At 35.1% G+C, this 20,317-nt stretch overlaps 1 protein-coding gene across 1 annotated transcript in view; it reads left to right on the forward strand.

The window, feature by feature from the left end:
• LOC115444839 overlaps positions 1-20,317 on the forward strand; it is a gene marked incomplete in the record, with an annotated part of 53,593 nt that overhangs the window by 28,644 nt on the left and 4,632 nt on the right. Inside the window, 10 exon segments of the mRNA XM_037443757.1 lie at positions 7,577-7,733; positions 9,894-9,994; positions 11,865-12,028; positions 12,368-12,541; positions 13,652-13,772; positions 14,142-14,249; positions 18,244-18,387; positions 18,856-18,941; positions 19,131-19,302; positions 19,607-19,720. Coding sequence (XP_037299654.1) covers positions 7,577-7,733; positions 9,894-9,994; positions 11,865-12,028; positions 12,368-12,541; positions 13,652-13,772; positions 14,142-14,249; positions 18,244-18,387; positions 18,856-18,941; positions 19,131-19,302; positions 19,607-19,720 — 1,341 coding nt within the window.

Raw genomic sequence — 20,317 nt, forward strand, 5'->3', positions numbered from 1 at the left:
AAAACATTTGAGCGTGCATCAAATACTGTATGGAATTTAAAGTAGTTTTCATCAATACATTTACATATTTTATCACAAGAAATATAAAGCGGGATTTTAATCTCGGAAAAATATAGTTACGCGAACGGAGCCGCGAACAAAAAGTAGTTAATACAATTTTTACAACAAGTAATTCATTTAAATCAACAAAATTCTTCAAATTACGACGCCATGAATTTTCTTAAATCATTTTTTTTTTTAATAAAAATAATTCATACATTTACCTAAGCATAGACCATATTTATACTTTATTCCTTTCAATCAGGTCTGTGCCAAATGGATTTTAACATCATGTAGATCAAAGTGCAAATACCAGTGCGTTCCAATTTGGTTACCGAAGAAAATACCTGATCATGTTGGGTGCGGGTAGTTCGGGCAAGGAGCGCTCTAGTCGATCTCAAAGATCTGACTGTCAAGACCGACAAGAGCGCCCTAACCGACCTAGTCGATCCGAACACCCAGACCGCCGAGACCGCGCTAGCCGATCTGACCGCCCTGACCGACCTGATCATAGCGAAACACAGAGCCGACACGAGCGAGACCGACGCGAGCGTCCCCCTCACCCAGTAAGTGTCTCGACTAAACAAACTTAATGTGGACCCAAAAAAACGCACCGTCTCCACCTCGCAAGCAACGTGTTATTAGATTAGCGTTTGTTTTCTTAGATTTCATTTTTGACGTAACGTTTTATTCATACATCTGCAGGTTTTGTTCTAGACGTGAAGTCAATGAATATTAAATTCTTGATCGGACGTAGGTATATGAATAAGGCGGTATGAAAAATTCGCCCCTTTGAGTCTATATTCGTATTTATTTGATTTTTTTATTAATTCTGGTTTATTTATTATGCTTTAGACGTAATTCACGGATAAACCTGCATGCATATCCATTTTATGTAAGGTCTATTGAGATGGAAATGTAAAATTGTTTTGTATATACAAGGGTCTGTAACTAGGTGTCGTAAGATCAATGTCATAATGGTTGTCTCCCACTGTAGCGATTACGCTACTATTCGATCTATTCCCCACATTCACTGCCCTCTGGCAACGGCTATTCCATGCCAACCCTATAGTGTTTGCCGTTCTTTACTTTGGTCCGCCTATCTGTACATAAATTTCACTTACGTGTCATGCATTTCGAAATATATCTTTGAATCAGTGTGAAATTTACATTGTGTTGGAGCACATTGCTATTCTTTATTAAATTAACGTACACTGGGTCTACAGCTCTATATAATAATATATATTTAGTCATTTAAGATACACGAGATCGTTGCTACAGTACATCTTGTTCATGAAAAGCGTTAAGCTCTAGATGTTTATTGCGGTTATGCAACATATATACGTTTTTTTACATTTTAACAGTAAAAAGGTGTCATTATTTACAGCCAAGGGGTAGAAGTTTGTCTAGCGTGCCTTTTGTGAGCCGGATCGGCTCCACACGTAATTTTTTATTGCGTTTATCCACATCGCTAAGGAATTTGAGGGTAATTAACAAATATCACCCAATTATATTCTTTGATATACAACATGATTAAAAGCTCGATAAATGATATTCATTACACATACTACATAAATACAAGATATCTTCTAACATGGTCATATTTTAATTCACAATTTGTCTACATTTTAATTCACAAGAGAATATTGTGGCGAAATTGAAAATAATTCATTAGCTTTATATTTGACATGACAAGCTAAAGCAAATTTTCTACGTACCTTACTTAAATCCTAACTACAAACATTGTGTCAATAATATATATTACGCAATAAAACATATGCCTGGAAGGGCATGTAAAGTCAAAGAATCTAGCTAGCGTAACAATGTCCAAACGCTCTTTCTAACTGCATAAACGATTAGTTTTGATATGTATGTTAAAAAATAGTATTTCAAATTTAAATTATAAAACATTCCATAGAAATAAATTTTGTTCATAAAATATTTACGCGTTCATAATATAATGATTGTGCTGTAATGCCTAAATATGGCTGCATTAAGTCGGCCTACGTCAGTAAATGTCAAATTGAAAGGGCGCCGCCAGGAAGGTCAACATTGACTTTAGCGGCGGAAATGACGCCCAGTTACTTAACTCTTTACACTACAATATACACTGTCGCAATTTTTATAAGCCTCTCAATGTTGGTAATTTTATGTTTAGATGCATGCATTTTATATAAGTTTAATAAGTAAACCTTAAAATTGTTCGGTATAGTACAATAATGTCTGTAATCGAAAAGTAGTGCCTTACTCATAGAGACATCTATTTAACACCTGGTTTACTTATTACATTGTAGTTATGGCCTAAAAAGACGAGTAATAGTCAAGTAATACCTAAGTCATGCTAGTGGCGCCATAATTCATAATAAAGAATACTTATTTAATAAGTGACATGGCAAGCACATTTCCTTACCGCATCCTTTTCCCGCACATATCTTTCCAAAGAGCGAGAACGCTACCTATTGAAATGGTGCAGGGTGCGCACGCGCACCGGCCGGGCACATACCTTAAATAAATGAACGCAGAATAAAGTCATCGCATAAGTTTCAATTTATCAGTTTTCGGTACTTATCCAATTTAACTAATGTGAATGTGCAGATAATAGTATTTAAATTGAATACTGTGTAAGATATAATCGCAAGGCGACTAAAGAAGCCGCCAGCACCTTTTTGAATTTGGCGTTCGACTGCTGGCAGCCGAAAACCTATTAGTTACTATGCATTCGTCCTGTATTTTATTTTCCGTTTATTCTTATTTTCATTCCCACAATCAGATCTAATTCCATCTTCAGTGCGTGTCGTGTAAAACATAAAATTATTTTGCGCAAATAGAATCCACATTTAGTTGTACTTCCCACGCCATGATGTCAAATATGCCGATGTCAAATCGGTGGTGGAACGCGTCCTTTGGGACAATTGGCATGAAAATATTTTTTTGAAAATCCTGTCCCAAAAAACTTAGGCGTTAAGTTAATTAAAAATTTTAAATTTAAATATTATCTACAAACGTTTATTTTTTTATCTCCTGAATCTAGTTTTGGTACTGGAGTGATGTAGGTTCAGATTCTAGTAGATACGCTGTAGTGACATGTATTCTAAGTGTTCTAAGGTGCCTTTTTAGGCTCTAAGTCTTTCTTAAATCGTTTACTTATACCAAAATTATAATCGGCTGCATAATTAATAAAAAGGTCTTTTGATTTAATTATAAATAAGCCGGCAATGTCTTCAGGCATACAACATTAAAAAACGACCCGATTAACAACTGAGGGCGTAGCTAGCATAGAAGAGAAGATCTAGCAAAAGCTAAGCAGACAGTGGTCCCGGGCCTCCGAGACCACGAGGCCCCCTAAACTGTAAAGCTGCAAGACCTTTTTTATTCATTTACCTTATGAAATCAATCATAATACCTTACCCTTTTTTGGTGAAAGTACAGTCTTTACGACTATTACTCACCCTGAAGGTGGCTCACCTACCAAAAAGTTAAATAGGAAACCTTTTTTGCTTCCGCACGGGTCTTCGCATCGGTCGTGGGGCGGGCGGGGCTATCTTTTTTTGCTTCTAAACCTTTGGTTACCTAGCTACGCTACTGTCAACTATATAACCAATGGAAAAGTATTTTTGTTTAACTGTAATTGGCAATAATAATCCCCACCTGTGATACTTACTTCTTGCAATGAGTTTCTTCACGGACTCTATGAGGAACAGCCAATTAGTGGTCAGAATACAAACATCGGAATTTTAGCAATAGTAATAGTAATTTGACCATTACTATCTATGAAAAACTGCCTGTTAGGTTATCAGTTCGTATGTCTTCAATAATAAGTAATAAAAAAATGGGTAACGTCGGGGCTTAACAACTCACCTGACTCGTCACAGGCCTTTTAAATCCGATCAATACGTCTGAGCAAAATCATGTATTCTGCCAAAGCCGAACACAGCAAAACGTAAACGAAACGAAACAAAAACATCATCGTAACGTACTGACGGCTTCAATTCCAGTGTTCGGGTATTTTGATTCTACGTAATATAGCGTAACTATTATAATCCGGTAGATAGCACAAGCCTAGACCCTTAAACCGAATGTTTCGCTATTTGGAACTAGATAGGATGATAGACCAATGTTGTAATACCTAAGAAAATAAGGTTAAAGGGTTCAATTTACTTCATAATCTATTTAAAAATGTTTTGGTACATTAGCACAATTAAAAGATACTGTAATGGTTTACGAAACACATTCGTTTTGTTTTTCAGACACAAATTCTGTACATATTAAGGGTTTGCAAAATGTTCTAATGCTTTATCGTAGAAAAAGTTTCACCATCGATAATTACAACAGGTATTCTTTTTTGTTTTGTTGCGTGTTCGGCGGTAGGCGCCCGGTCTATCAGTTCACGCGATGCGACGACGAGTAGGCTTGCTAGTCGCGGTATGCCGTTACATTTTCACTTGAACAATATAAACAAATGATATTTATTTTATTACTAAATACTAGTAGTGACCGATCCGTTAACTGATTAAAATTACACCTTTTGACATAAATATAAAGTTTGCTTAAAATTAAATTCTACTGTGCTACGTAAAATAGCGATGTGCTACGACACAGAAGTCGTCTGCTACGTCGCGGCTACATTAACAATATCTTCGCATTACGTACTACGCGACGCCCAAGTTATGAAAAAGCTTGTATCCATATTAATTATAATGTAATTAATGAGATATAAATCATCGCGGTCATTAAATATTTCAACAAAAAACGTTTTTTTGTTTAAATTTAAAAAAATGTGTGCAATATAATGACGCTTACATGACTATTACTTTTTCACTAAAACTGTATTGCCTATTACATCTTCAGCACAACATAATTAAAGAAACGCCCTATAGGTACATAACGCTATTTAATTGATTCAATATTGTGTAATGGTTTTTATTTTAAATGGAAATAAGCCGCAATATTACATTTACGTTGTTCAATTGCATGAATTCTAATGATTTATAAATATATGGTCTAAGATGCTATAATCAACTGCAATTACATAGCATTTAATTCTCAGTTTTTTCTTTTAAGAACAACAAATATGTTACTAAGTAGCTTTTGCGCGCAGCTTCGCACGCGCTTACCTCCATAACCGAGAATTATAAAAAGCTCTTTATATAGCACTCAGAGGTAATGTAGCTATTAATAAAATAATTGCCAAAGTCCATGAAGTAATTTTGAGTTTAATACTCACTTGTTCCTATCGTCATGCTATATAAAAAGATAACAGCGTTATCATCCAATCAACAGCTGCTAATTTAATGACATACAAATAAAAACGTTAATAAATTTATAGCCATTGTGGTGCGTCAAAGCTTTACGACTTCCAGCAAACTATACTCTCCCTCGAGCGGTGGCAGCATTGGACCGATATTAAATAACTTTGCCAAAGCTTATGCAAAGAAATAAAGGCTTTTTAAAATAACTTCCCTTAGAGCTTTTCTCATATGAGTTCGATCATAAAATTTATTCGGGAGCCGCTTCGGCTTTTCATGAGTAGGATTAATTATCTATAGCCGGATAACTTCTGGCGATGCGATTGCTACCATTCAGAAATTCATCCGCTACGCTAATCTGAAGATTACCTAAAAAATATATTAAAATCGCTCTAGCCGTTTTGTAGTCAATGAAACATAATATGTACACACATTTATTTTATACTATATAAAAGTTGTATTGCGAGGTACTATTCATTAAAGCAGTAATTAACAACTAAGCGTCCATTTGTCAGTTTCTTTAAAGGATTATGAATTTAAAATCTAATTCGTCAGTAGGCCAGCGTGGTTCACAAAAGCCTCTTACTTTTTCAAGCTCGGCCCAGCCACGGAACATTTACATTGTTTTTTTTTTAAAACATCAATGGTTTGATTTTTAGATCAGTGAAGCGTAATATTAAAATTTCGGGACTTACTGCCGTGCGGGAACATTCCGCCCCTAATCCGCTTGCCGTTCTCCTAAAAACGGAAATGTATATAAAAAAAAAACAAAGCAAACAGCGAATTCGAACTTGCGTCACTCCAGTCCTGCCACTAATTTCCTATACATTACTAAGTACCACGTTAACAAATTTTGAGATGAACGTTATATGTTACTAGTATTTAAATACGATATATGGCTAAGTCTTTCATCGACGCCCCACCAGCGAGCCAGTACCTTGTGTCAATGTGTTTTAAACATTATTGATCTTATACTAGTTTTACGTAGGTACTTTGTAATTTTTATCATGCATGTCATTAATTATAGTGAACATATTATATTTGACCATTTACTAAGTAGAAAACTTAACTTTTTTAATTACATTCAGATATTGTATTAATATAAAAGTGGATGAACCCTTTACATAGGTTGATAAAATGTTATAGCGGAAACTATAAGTGTCCTAGATTTAATATTATTAATACATAGATAACAAAAAAACTGAAATTGAAAATCTTTATCACGTCTCATAATGTGCTGAGACTGCTATACACAAATTGCCGTAATTAATCCCTTGTAATACCAATAATTAAATTTTAAATGCACTCATTAATAATTTTCATTTCATACTTTACAATTATTTCTTTAATAATGTGAAATTCATATAATAAAATGTGACGTCGAAAGAGTACCTACTTGAGAATTTCGGACTGATACGTTTTTCTAACACAAGTTATTGTTGATATAATATTATTTTGATACATTTTTACAGATATTTTAATGTAGCATTGTTATGAGAGTTTGGTGTGTTTCACACCGCCGTCGATGAACAGGTAAGTGTTGCAAATTATAGAATTAAGAGGCAAGCCACGCCACAGGAGCCACGCTGCCGCGGCTAGGCGCGGCGACCTCGTTCTAAGTGATTTAATAACCACCCAATTACGGCACAACGACTTATCCGATTGCACACAAACTGTTCATTCGGGTTTGAGTGTTATTTTATGTCGAAAGTTTTTACTGCTTGCTTTCAATTTTTGTGTCTGCAATTTGATCTCCGTGGTTGTCCCGCATGAGATGCTTGGAATTTCGATGGTTTCAAATCGACCTTCCTTTTACCCCGCAGTATCAGAAGGAGATCCAGCGGTGTCTGTGAACTATATTATGAAGTGTTGGTCAACAGGATCAGGGGTCATTGGCGTATTTTTGTTCAAAAAATTTAAAAATACCCCTCACGTATAGACGATACCAACCAGATTTATATATACAAATTGTAGTCACAGGTCCGTAACTGTAATTAACTATGGTCCGAGCATAAGGGCTAGTTGTCTCCTTCGATTTGACGTGGTGGGAGGGGAGAGTGGTGATAGGGTACTTAATACGCCTTGTACCAAAGTCTCCTAAGCTACACCTTCCTTCAACGCCTGCGCATTCCATAGGAGGTGACTAACAAGTGCGCGCGGACTGTCGTGTGACTCTTATCGCTGCATGATATGCAAAACATTGTGTAATTTGCAGTATATATTGATCGCTTGTCTTGATGTATGCAGCCCCGTTTGTAAGTTCCCAGGATGACACATGTGTATGGTTGTAGGCGGACTTCGAGCTCGTGCAGTTGCTTGCGGACTACACCCGCAATGGAGTGCCACCGCTGCGCGGACTCGTCCTCGCCCCCATCTCAGATAGGGCCTTCGCCTACCTGTGCTGGGCGGAGCGCATCGAAAACCTCATTGAGTATTACGACAGCAAAGGTGAGGAGCATAACAACCGGTAGTTTTGACATAATGGTCCCAAAGTCATACTTATTCGATTAAAATGTCAGTTAGGTTTAAATTACGAAAGCTAATATCGGTATAATCGCATTGGTAGGACTTTACGGTTGTTAACTATCTAGAGAGTAAACACTGCCGTACCTGTGACAATTTTATTTTATTGAATTATATGCTCTTATTTCGCGTATTCGTGCGACGCATTTTATCATCATAAATAATCTGATTCGATTATAAAACAGAGGAAATTATAATCAGAATACAGAAAATATAAACAGATACTTAAAGCTACTACATTCATGATTATATGTTCGGGTTTTATCAACCACGAATGTATACATATTATAATGAAAAACCATATTCGGGATAGAAATTCCTTATAAATACAGTGTCAAAACATTACATTCCTTATCAATTCTAAATTATCTCCGAAACTGCTCATTCTACTAAGGGTATCTTTCCATTCCGAGAATCACCGAAAAAGTTAGTGGTTAAAATTTTCAATTTTATAAGAAATAAAACTGCATCAATAAACTACTATTCGGCCAAATTGAATGGCGAACATTATTTTTAAATGAAACCTTTTTTAGTAGGTGAGCGGGAGTTTTTTTATGTTTACACAGTCTACGGCCACAACACTTTGTTGCGGCAGCGTCGCCAGTCAAAGCGCCCGCCCTCACACAAAAGTGAGGACGAATTACATTTCTGTAACTAAAGCGATATTCAGCAAAGCATTTGAAAATTTTAAACTAATCTTTAACTACTTTAAATAATACTATCTTTTAAAATTTTTATTAGCGTTTGCGGAATTTAATAATAAATATTGTCTTCTTATCGCCTACAACTATTGTCGCCTTCAACGGAGAATACAAACGCATTATTATTGCATATCCATAATTAATTGCATGCAATATTAAGTGGTTAAACTTCCATGCAGCTTAATATGACTTGACTGTTTAATAAATTCATAACGCTAATCAGAAAAACAATTGAAAATCAAAGATAGATGTATTAATGCCTATTTTAAATTAGAATATAATTCAAAAAACTCAATTAGTATAATAATTAGGCTTGAGAAGTTCCTTGCACGGAAATATTAATTAGTTTTGTGAACTTCGGCCATCCACTCGGGAGTGGGCACATGTCTGCGATATCGTCGAGTATTGTGGATATGCTCATGTTGATAAATACAATATTCCTTGCAAAATGCTGCTTGGTAACAAAAAAACACTGGTTGTATTTACCCAGCCAGTTTCTCGATCAAAATATACACACGGATTCCAGCATCCCAAAACCTATGAGCAGACCTCTGGCTCGTTCTCACGACCACTTGGTGAGGGTTTCTATTCTTGAGTCGCGGTGCCCAGTTTTCCGGGCACTTCTATTACAAAAACCTTTGTCAGCGCGGCCGCAAAATCGAGCTTGAGTGTAGACCTTTTAATGGGTACATAAAAACGGAATTTGGAAGTACGTAAACGGCATGAGCAGAGGTTGGTTTAGAGCGGCGCGGTTGGGAGGGTCGCGTCGCAGCTGCTCGCCGCACACCCTGTCCCCCGCTCACGCAGATCTGTCATTAATCAACGCGTTTGGGACACAACAGTAACTAATATTGCATCATTAATTTACCCGCGAGGTTTTATTTCAAGTGTTTAATTATATTTGCCAAATATGTCTTGATAAACTGATTGACTGTGCAACTTATTCATACTTAACAGTTATCTGCGACACAGTTACCCTACTAATGCAGATATTTTCGAACATAGTGTTTTTAAAAACAAACCTATATTATTAATCCAAATAAAGATTTATTATTATTATTATCTGTTTTGTTCAAGGTCATTGTCAAATGTCAACTACAATAGTCTTCACATTTTATCGTACGTCTTCACGAATATAGTTGTGTAGTGTATATGACACCTAGTTACTTGCATACATTGGTTGAAATAGCTTTAGCCTAATGGCATATAAGTATAAACCCCTTAACAGATTAATATTTAGATATTATTTCTTAATGCTCAGATATCCTAGATAATAACGCGTGTGCGAAATTCCACACTTCTAAATCCATAAGTCGATCAGTTAATACAAGTTAATTTCATTCAATTTTAATATAAAATAACCAAGTTATATTTTTGTATTTAGGAGCTGGCCTTAGCAAGACTGAGGAGCAACGCCAGTCTGCCATCAGGGAGTTGGTGGCTACGGAGGCGGACTACATACGCCATCTAGTCTCCATTGTTGAGGTAAGGGCATAATCACAATCTCCGTCCTTAGATAAATTACGTATATGAATAAGGGGGCTATCTTGAACAAGAACAGCCTACAATAATAATATGAATACTGAAGGTTATGGCTCCTCCACTACTTGACACGGGCCTCTTCAACTACCGAAAAAATTGGCCCGTGTGATTATTCAAATAATTCTATGGAGTACTTTGAACCGCGTAAGTTTACTCACATTTGAGTGCGACACTATTTGCGAAAAGGAAACGTTTTAAAAAAATATAATTAACTCGTCAAAGCAACCGCAATTGTCTCTATATTTAAAGTTAATGCGGAGTTATGCATTTGCTTTAAGTCTACAAATAAAATTAATTAAATGGAAAGCGCTATGAAAATACAGACCATCCTTTCTGCTTCGCGAGATTGTCCTGAGATTTCTATTGGAATTTCTAAAAAAGGGTGGTTTTATTACGGACGAATAACAAAAAGGAAAATATTTGTTACGGGCAGGCTGCCTCCTCAATTTCTGCCACGTCAAACAATACCGTGTCGTTCTCAACAATAGCTTAATATTGTAATGCCATCTCATAGTCTTTTAGGAATTGGTCAAGGTATTTTCGTATTTATTGCGAAATGATAAATCTGTGATCCAATAAACTATTGTCAGACTTCATCATATCAATGATAGAATACACAAATATATATTTATATTCGCATTATATTAAATTTCGCGATATATTTGTGTAACACGAGCGACATTGTGGAATGTGTCACGGTAATCCGGCAGATCATTTCACAGCTCATCGGTCACAACGAGAAAGATTTCGCATGAAATTGGACAAAATAATACGATTTCCAATCAGGATTTTGGGCCCAAATATTATCAACAATGGCCGCATCCGTGTAACAGTATTAATACTTTCAGATCATAAAGTCCGTGGCTTTTGCTGGCTTTATGAGTTATTCCACTGGATTTCAGAGATACGCCAAATAAATCGGTAAAGCCGTTTCACACCTAGTACTCCTTCATACTGATTGATCACTAACATGCCTAATACGGAGTTTAGATTAGTAAGAAAAGTTGCAGGAGTCGACTTCCACAAGCAAATTTATTGTGCAAACAAGCCAGGCAAGAATTCTCCTTCAAATTATGAACCTTACAGTATTTGCGGCAAGTCCTGTGTATATATACCTACTGAAATATTGCTACTTATGTAAACGCATCTAAATGATCTTGCGCAATATATTGCTGCAAGGACTTGTTAGTCTAAATTTAGCATTATAGTGAGATGAAAATAAAACGTATTCATTAATTAATTATACTATTTAGGCGGTGTTTGATAAAAAAAATATAAAACTTATTTTTCAAATCCCTTTAAATCCTGACTTACATATTATAAAACAAAGTCCCTCGCCGCGTCGGTCTGTCTGTCTAAATAAGAAACATGGGAATACATACAATGGAACTTTTATCCCAAAAAAAATATTTCAAGCCGGCAAAGCCGCGAGCAAAAGCTAGTTATTTATACAATAATTATGTGATGCTATCACAGTATAATTACACTAAGCAAGGTACAGATTTATAAAAAGGTTAAAGAGCTTATGCAAGCATTTAAAAGTGGAGTATATTTATAAATAATTATAGGTATTTCTTACAGAGAATGAGTAAAATAACAGGACCACGCCACAACACTGAAATACAACGTCAATTGGAGAATAAGATCCAAGTCATCATTACTTATCTTTTATCGCATTTGGAAACTATAAACCAACACTTCACTATAATGTCTGCAAAATATTTCTCCATACTTGATTAGTTCTCGGTATTTTTGTTTCGTTAATATTTACGCAGCAACGACTCTATGTATAATAGGTTGCATTTTTACACAGATATTTATGGCCGCTGCACACGCACTTCAAGATAATGGTAAAATATTAGATATAGATACAGAGAAACTATTTAATAACATACCGGATATTCTGAACGCAAATTTATACTTTTGGGAACAGACACTCGTTCCAATGTTAACAGATGCTGTCGAAAAAAGTATACCGTAAGTATCACTCATTATTATAAAAACTTAAAGTTATAATGTATCATACATTTTATGCCCTGTACAATTTTAACAGAGCTAATTATAGCATATCAAATATTTATGATTATGTTAGACGTTTAATATTTTCAGCTTTATTGCATTGTTAGAGTATTGTGACAATGGAAATTAAATCCCCAAAGTAATAAAGTAACCAACCAAACTAACGGAACGTGCGCACCGAATTATCTCGAACGAATATTATGTAAAAGCATTGCAGCAACAAATGTTTACAGTCAGAATGTCTGTGCTAAAAAGTTGTTAGACTCATTAATATTTCACAAAATTATCACTTTCCAGATTTAACACGGATTTGATGTCGGGCGGATTCTGTCGCTTTCGCGAGATATTTACGCCATACGAAAAATATGTAAGCCGACAGAACAAATCCCTGGACTATCTCAAGTCCTTATCAAATAACGTAGACTTTGCAGAGTACTTAACATGGTGCCACAACAACAAATCTTGCAATCGGTAAGCACCTAAACCAATTACTCCTATAATAAAAGTCACTATTGATATATTAGTTTCACATTTGTAGTACAAGATCCCTAGTACACTTGTCATCGTTTATTACTATCAAGCTGATTTTTCGTGGGTAGCTTCATTTTGACTAGACGCCCAAAATTTTCCTTACAGTAATGTTGGTAAATGGTAGCTTAATAGGGGTAGCAAGGATAAAATATGTTGATTTGTCGAATTATAAAAAATTATTGCTAACCGAATTTTTCTTTGTTAACTATCGAGATAATTATCTAAATAACGTGAAAAAATATTTATCCTACAAAATATATAGTTCGGTTAGGAAGTCCAACATGTATCATAAACAAGGTCATAAAAAATAATTACTAACCAGCAAATTTTATTTTTATTGGTTAGCTAACATTTGCATAGCTTACCACTCACATTGTCCTACAAATTGCGTGGTATGTTATCTTGGTCCTACGCTTAAAAGTTGTAGTACTAAGACTTAATGTAAAAATAATTACTATCAAGCTTCGAAACGTCGGGAGAAAAATAAAAAACAAAAAACCGCGATAGAATCCGGAAAATTAGTTTAATTTCAAAGAGAAATTCAGTTAGTAATATTTTTTTAAAATTCGTCAAATCAACATATTTTATCCTTGCTACCCTTATTAGGGTACCATTAACCAACATTACTGTAAGGAAAAACTTGGGCGTCTAGTCAAAAAGAAGCTACTCACGAAAAATCAGCTTGATAGTAATAAACGATGACAAGTGTACTAGGGATCTTGTACTATTGTGGTAAGTCTTCTATTTATGCAAAATTAAATTTTAACTATTCTTTAAACACACACAAATTTTACCTACCTACATTAATTAATATAAACAATAATTTTAAAAAAATCTCTCACCATTTCTGTAATTCTTATTGTTTTTCTTTTATAACACTTACGAACAAAATGTTAGGAAACCTATATTTTCCTCGAACTGTCGATCCGAATCGAATAACACTAATTAAATAATATCATTCTTGAAAATATATTTTTCATCTCCGAAATTACATGTTCAGAATTGAGAACAATCTCCCCTACATGGAAATTAAAACAATGCATTTTCCAGATTACTCCTAACGGACTTTCTGTCCAAGCCAATGCAAAGGCTAACCAAATATAGCCTCCTGCTGAGAAGAATAATAACGCACACGGAAGGAGAACCAGAACGGACTTTACTCATGGCGATGGTAGGTACAACTTGTATTGACATTAATAACCTTTTCAGCAATTTTACGCCAGTTTCTACTTTTCGTAGATAAATGAAGCATTAACGAATTGTTTTATTCTTGGAGTTATCTACACATGCGTAAATACACGAAGTAATTTTTGTCGACCAGCACATAGGATGCGTAGCTTGGAAGAGAGAGATGTCATATACATAATTCAATGATGTAATAAATTCAGGTTGTATAAGCATTTAGTGAAGCTAATTGACTTATAGCTAATTTTTATACCAGAGTAGCGGACATTTTCATAATTATAGATAAGACCACGCGGGCGGATCGAATTTTGTAGAAGGTGTATAAGATATTTGAAATATTAATCTTTTCATACAGGAAGCATTTACCAAAAACTACGTCCTAGATGTGAACCGCACGATCCGGCAGCGTCAAGAGCTGGAGATGATCGACCACCTGTCAAATATCATCGACACCTACGAACTCGTAAGTAGTGTTTGCACAACCTACTTACAGCAAATTGGAATAACGCACATGCACATGGAATTTAGGGTTGCCTTCTAAATGGCAGGTACCCGGATTTAAGAACCCATTACCCTTACGGGATGCCCGGAATCAAACTTTAACTGTGATAACATCAATTTTCCGGCATTTACCATCTTGCATTTACCTGGGTATTCTACCATTTTTAAGCTTCCACGTAGGGATAAGTTCTAGAGTCTTCCAAAACTCACAGTCTTTTGTAAAATGACTGTGCAGTACCTTTCGGTATAGTTGTTTTGAATTTAATAAAGGGTATATACAGGCGTGATTAGGTCTGTGAGCTAGCTGTAAAATTGCAGATTGGATGTGTTTTCATAGCATGTACGCTTGAATTTAGCGTAAAGTACTAACTACGCATGTTCGTCAAAATTTGCTATTGTATAGCTAATGCACTCCCTAAATCCAAATCTGTTTAGATCCTTATAACGCCTTTTTCTATTTTCCTGTGCATTTGCAATTTTACCACGACACTTATGAACTTAGGTACCTCTTTTAACTATTTCCAAGTGGTAGAGCCACGCTGTAGACATATTTGTCTAAAGCATGAATGGGCCGGCTCGACCGGGGGAGTACCACTGTCTCACAGAAAACCAGCGTGAAGTGACAGCCTGCTGTTGCGTTTCGTATGGTGAGTGAGATTGCCGGTGGCCCAAACACCCTCCTCTCCTTGCCCCCCCCCCCCCCATCCTTTCCTATTCCTTTTTAAGTTCAGCAACTTATCCACGATTCCTCTGATATCATTGTGGATCTTTATGAGCGTGGGAGGTGTGATATTGTAATATATGTAAAGAACTTTATAGATTTGTTAGCTTCGGCATTATACTCCACAGAATACCAAGAAATTTTGTTACACTAAGTTTATAAGTGACGCGGGAATTTTCATAAACATCTATTGTATTTTCTTTTATATAAAGAGACACGCAAAAGTCTCCTTATTTTTTTTATTGTTAAAATATATAGATATTATGGTGTCTCCTAATTTTGTATATATTTATGCCGTCATAAGACTCTTTGTGGTTAGATGGCCGTATGTTGTTAATTTTAGTTCTTAAATAACATCGATTTGAAGTCGATTTTATTTGGTGATATTTTTAAAAAAGATAATTTAAAATGTTTTTGCTTACTCAATTTTTTTCCTCATGCAGTTTATAGCAACTTTTACAGGGTTCTTTAGAGAGATATTGTATTTACTAGATTTAATGTTTGTTTTAATGGTTAGGTGCAATATGTTTTAAATTTATTTATATACCCCTTTTAATTGTTTCATATCATTAAATGTCACATCCTCGGTTACATTTATTACTGAGAACATCCAAAGTTCGCGAGTAAATGTCGAGCACCAAGGCATGCTATCTCCAAGTTCGTTTTGTGTATTTTGAAGTGGTATAACCATTCTGTAGACATGTTCGTCCGCAGCGAGAATGGGTCGGTTTGACGGGAGTGGCACCTCTATTTCACAGAAAACCTACCTAGCCACAATGTATTGTTGCGTTTCGTATGGTGAGTGAGATATGCGGTGGCCCAACAACCATTTTTTCTTACATCTTTAGTCATACCCTTTAGTACCATGGAAAAAATGCCTTATAAAACGGAAAAAAATATAAAAAAAAAAAACAAAAAAAAATTATGAAAAAGAAAAAAAAACAAAACAAAAAATGCCTATGAAAATATAAAAAAAAATAAATAAAAAATACCTATGAAAAGTTCGAAAAAAAAATAAAAAAATGACTATGAAAAGTTTAAAAAAAAATAAAAAATGTCTATGAAAAGGCTAAAAAAATAAATAAAATCTATAAAAAGAAAAAAAATATAAAAAATTGTATGAAAAGGTTTTTTACCTGATAAGAAGGTACAACTTGCGAGATTTATTTGGGTGCAACATGTTGTCAAGCGACAATGGATTAGTTTCTCAGTCTCTTCCGTGTTATCTATACCATCGTAATCGTATGGTGTAGGAAATAGAATGTTGTCGGGCGTTATGGGAGTTTATCTCACAAGCATCCAGGCGACATATCTTAACTATACTGTACTTTTTACATTAGTAATACGGATTATATTTTATTTCAATTTTTATCTCAATCAGACATAATTTTGGTATTTGGATTCATCAGATGTGTTAACTATCTGATCAATTGGTCACTGATTTTCATAAAATAATGTAAATCACATTTGAGCCCTTATACAAGTCAGTGATGAATTTCGGTGGCACAGCGCGATTGTTACTAAAAACTGTACATAAATAGATTGTAAGATTGTACATAATTTTCAATATCTTGATGTTAGATGTGTAGTTTAGTAGTTTTATAGTTTTTAAGGAAGTAACACATAGCGCTGTGTCTTGATAACACAATATCCGTTGAAAATTGTTTTTCTAAAGGATCCTATTAGGGTTGTGCAATACCTATTTAAAAATGGAAATACACATTAAGGTCTCATTTTTTAAATTAATCTCATTATTAGCTGATGATTTAATTGTATTCGTAATAACTAGAAAAACTAAAAATGATGCGGTAGCAAGCTTTTAAATCTAGTAATTGTACATAAAACTGTAGATTTTTACACGATTTCATGTTAGGTGGCAAGCGTAGATTTTTATACTTTTGGACTATGAGGAATTGAAAAAAATATTGTAACATACTTAAAAATACAATAATGTAGTACTCGGTTAGTGGAACGCTCAATAAGCATAAGTAACAAATAAAAATTAAGGTCAAATAAATAAAATAAGAAAAAAAATAATAAAAAAAATATAAAATTAAAAAACTTGTTTTGAAATGTGGCACTTTGGCTATTATGTTTAAGTAATAGTAACTAATGTGACACGAATCAAAACATACAAAAACAATATCTACATGTAAATTAGCATAGTAACCCAGGCTGTTATTAGAAGTAAGAATTTAATTTCGGTTTACTGATTTCGCCTCCATACTAGTAAACATGAAATAGCCGTTCCTATAGTATAAATATTATTTAGTATCGATGCATAACATCTGTCATCACGACTATCACATGTTTATTGGTGACGAGTTAAACATTCTATAGCATATTAGTATAGCAACTAGTAAATGTAGAACATAACTCGTAAGGTGGCACCTCCAAATGTTCGCGCTAGTGTCATTAATAGCTGTTTTGTTTTCTTTCACATTCATTTTGTCCTTATAAGTTATTGCAATATTACTATCTGTGATTGCATATTGACCGTATCAGTCGCGTTTGAAACCTTAATAATCTTCCTGTTACATTGGCGACGTCATGACGGCAGGCAGTATTTAACAATAAATGCGCGCATAGGCGCATCGAAGCGCGTATACGCACGACCCCGTGCCCGAGGTGCGCCGAATACGACCGTCCACACGCTTGCTATTTAAATAGCTTTACAAACGTGTCATCGGGCATATTCCAACTCGCCTCGGGCTTACGGGGCGGTGCCTGTCCCCATGGCGCCTTGCCATCGTAGGAAAAAGATTATAAGCGCGACTAAGGCGCTCAATAAGTAAAATTAATATATTTGTCAAATATAATAGGCACAAACTGGTTTGCATAATGATTCACTAATATGTGGCGGAAATAGTATGTTTAAAATATCGTGCCACCTCTACTATCCATTCGAGGTGGACAGTGATAGCACAATGTTTTAAACGTATGTAACGTTAACGTTCTAAGTCGTTATACAAGCCGGGCATCGGAATTGTCTATTAATATTTGTTTCATTTTAAATTGACCTGTACTGACTAGTTAAGGATTTTTTTAATGGGAGAAGCAATAAAAAAAAATTAGCGCCGTTTGTACATATTGCAATGCGCCGTTTGCATAAAAAGCACAAACATTTTGTTGCTGTTTGTATAAAATGTACAGAGCAGTATGTACAGACGGAACACTACACTGCAAAGTACTGTATTCCGACAGTACTTTGCAGTGTAGTGTACTCTAATTACAGGACTTTAAGGACGAAGAGTTGGACAAATGCTTTCGCTCGCTGTCAAGTTTGAACCTTAAAGCGCCGATGCCTAACTGCTTGCCGGGCCATTCGAGGACACTCATCTTTCAAGGAGACCTACGCTATAAGGATTCCGGGAAGGAGGCAAGGGTTTAACATAACATTGATTGTTGTCATTAGATTTCTTTGTCCATCCTAGATAATTGCTGGCTGTGAACTAAAAGTTCTAATTTTTTTCATATTATCTTTCCATCTTACTAACGGATTTTCACGGATGCATCCGAAACCCGTAGCTTTATTGTCATCCAATATAATTTAAATGATTTTGGATTTTTAAGGATTCTCGTTCCAACATTTGTTATTGTACATACTCGTAACAATACGTATTGTATAAAATTATATTTAGTATGACTTCTTAAATATTACTGATTGTACTAAAATCTAACAATCAAATGCATGGACTTTAATTTTACATTAAAAATCCAAAAAATAACTTACTTTGTGATGTAGTGCACTCGCGATTGTCCATCAGCGCAGCATATTACCTCAGCGATTTGATTATTCATTTTGTACCAAATGACTCTCCATTACAAGATACATTTTTCCTTACAGCAAGATGTCAGAGCCTTCCTCCTGACTGACATGCTGCTTATCTGCAAGAAAGTGAACAAGGGACCGTACCAGTATAAAATGTTAAGGTAAAGTATCATTTTTTTAATTTGATTTTAGCAGTACATTGCATTGCGAATAACCCCACTAATGCGATTGCGCTGTGTTTGTAGACACTTGAGTGTCCTTAGCTCAGATATATCAAATGCCGTGCGAATATTTGCCCATGCACAATTGATCGATTTATCTACACATCCGTGTTTAATGTTGTATTGTAGGCCTAAATTCATGGTAGACAAGATGGTACCATTCCCAAAAAACCCAGTGCGGACACACAAGGACTTAGTGGGACTGATATTCGTGGCGGTCGATGAGGTCGGATCAGCGTGCACCGCTTTCGCTCTCACAGACCCTGGGAAAGACGCCAACGGTGTCCCTGTTACTCTTAGGGTAAGACGACATTACCTTCATAGGAACTATGAATCTTATAGTAAATAAATGTAAGATGAATCAGAACTCTATAGTTTGGAATTTTGGATATGCCCTTGTGGTTGTCACGACGTTATGTTATTTTATACATATATACTTACTTAGCTTCGAATACTAGTATTTTAATTATGCTTATCATAGTTTCGAACTCAAGTGTTGAACTCGAACTTGATCCCTTTTCATAACTGTAACTGCTTTATTTGCGTAATTAAAGTATTTTAAATATTACTATTTTGTTTGGGAGTAATTTACAATCTGCTTGCAGACCTGGGAGGCTAAAGTACGCGAGGCGAAGATGACTTATGACCTCAGCGTGTTTTATGCTAAACATCCTAATCGAGATTTCTCGGAATCATCATCCGATTATGGATTGATAACGGTAAGACTAGTTTTTATTATTGTTTTAATAAAATATAACTTGAAACAATAATTTCACTTATTTTAATGTATGGCAATGAATAAACAATATCACCCTCTAAAGTTCTTCGAATAACCTTTATACCGAGTAACTATTTATAATTTTAAGTTCTTACAAACCTAAAAAAAAACTATGTGCTTATTTTATTGTCGAGTGTTACGTACAACTGTTATATAATGCAAGATATTTAGATACTGACCGGTAAGTTTCATTAAATAACGCTAGAAGACGCAAGATAAAATATAAAATCAGAGATAGTAGGTATGAAACATTTATTATTATAAAATATTATAATATATGTGCAGAAGATGTACTCGGATGAGCCAAATATGGAGAGAGAAGTGCGCGAGCGCGTCGCGACGATGCTGCACCGTGGTATGGGAGCTTCTACTGAAAATGAATTCACTACGTCTGTGATCACCGACGGCGGCGAAGGTACGAATTGGATTGAGCCTTAGGTGACATCACCATATTCCATAAAATACACTTTTGTTAGCATATCATTCAGTTTCATACACGTGCTACGTTAATGATGGATGGAGAATTCAAAGTACCAAA

This window comes from Manduca sexta, chromosome 27 (assembly GCF_014839805.1).
Source record: "Manduca sexta isolate Smith_Timp_Sample1 chromosome 27, JHU_Msex_v1.0, whole genome shotgun sequence".
Classification (NCBI taxonomy): domain Eukaryota; kingdom Metazoa; phylum Arthropoda; class Insecta; order Lepidoptera; family Sphingidae; genus Manduca; species Manduca sexta.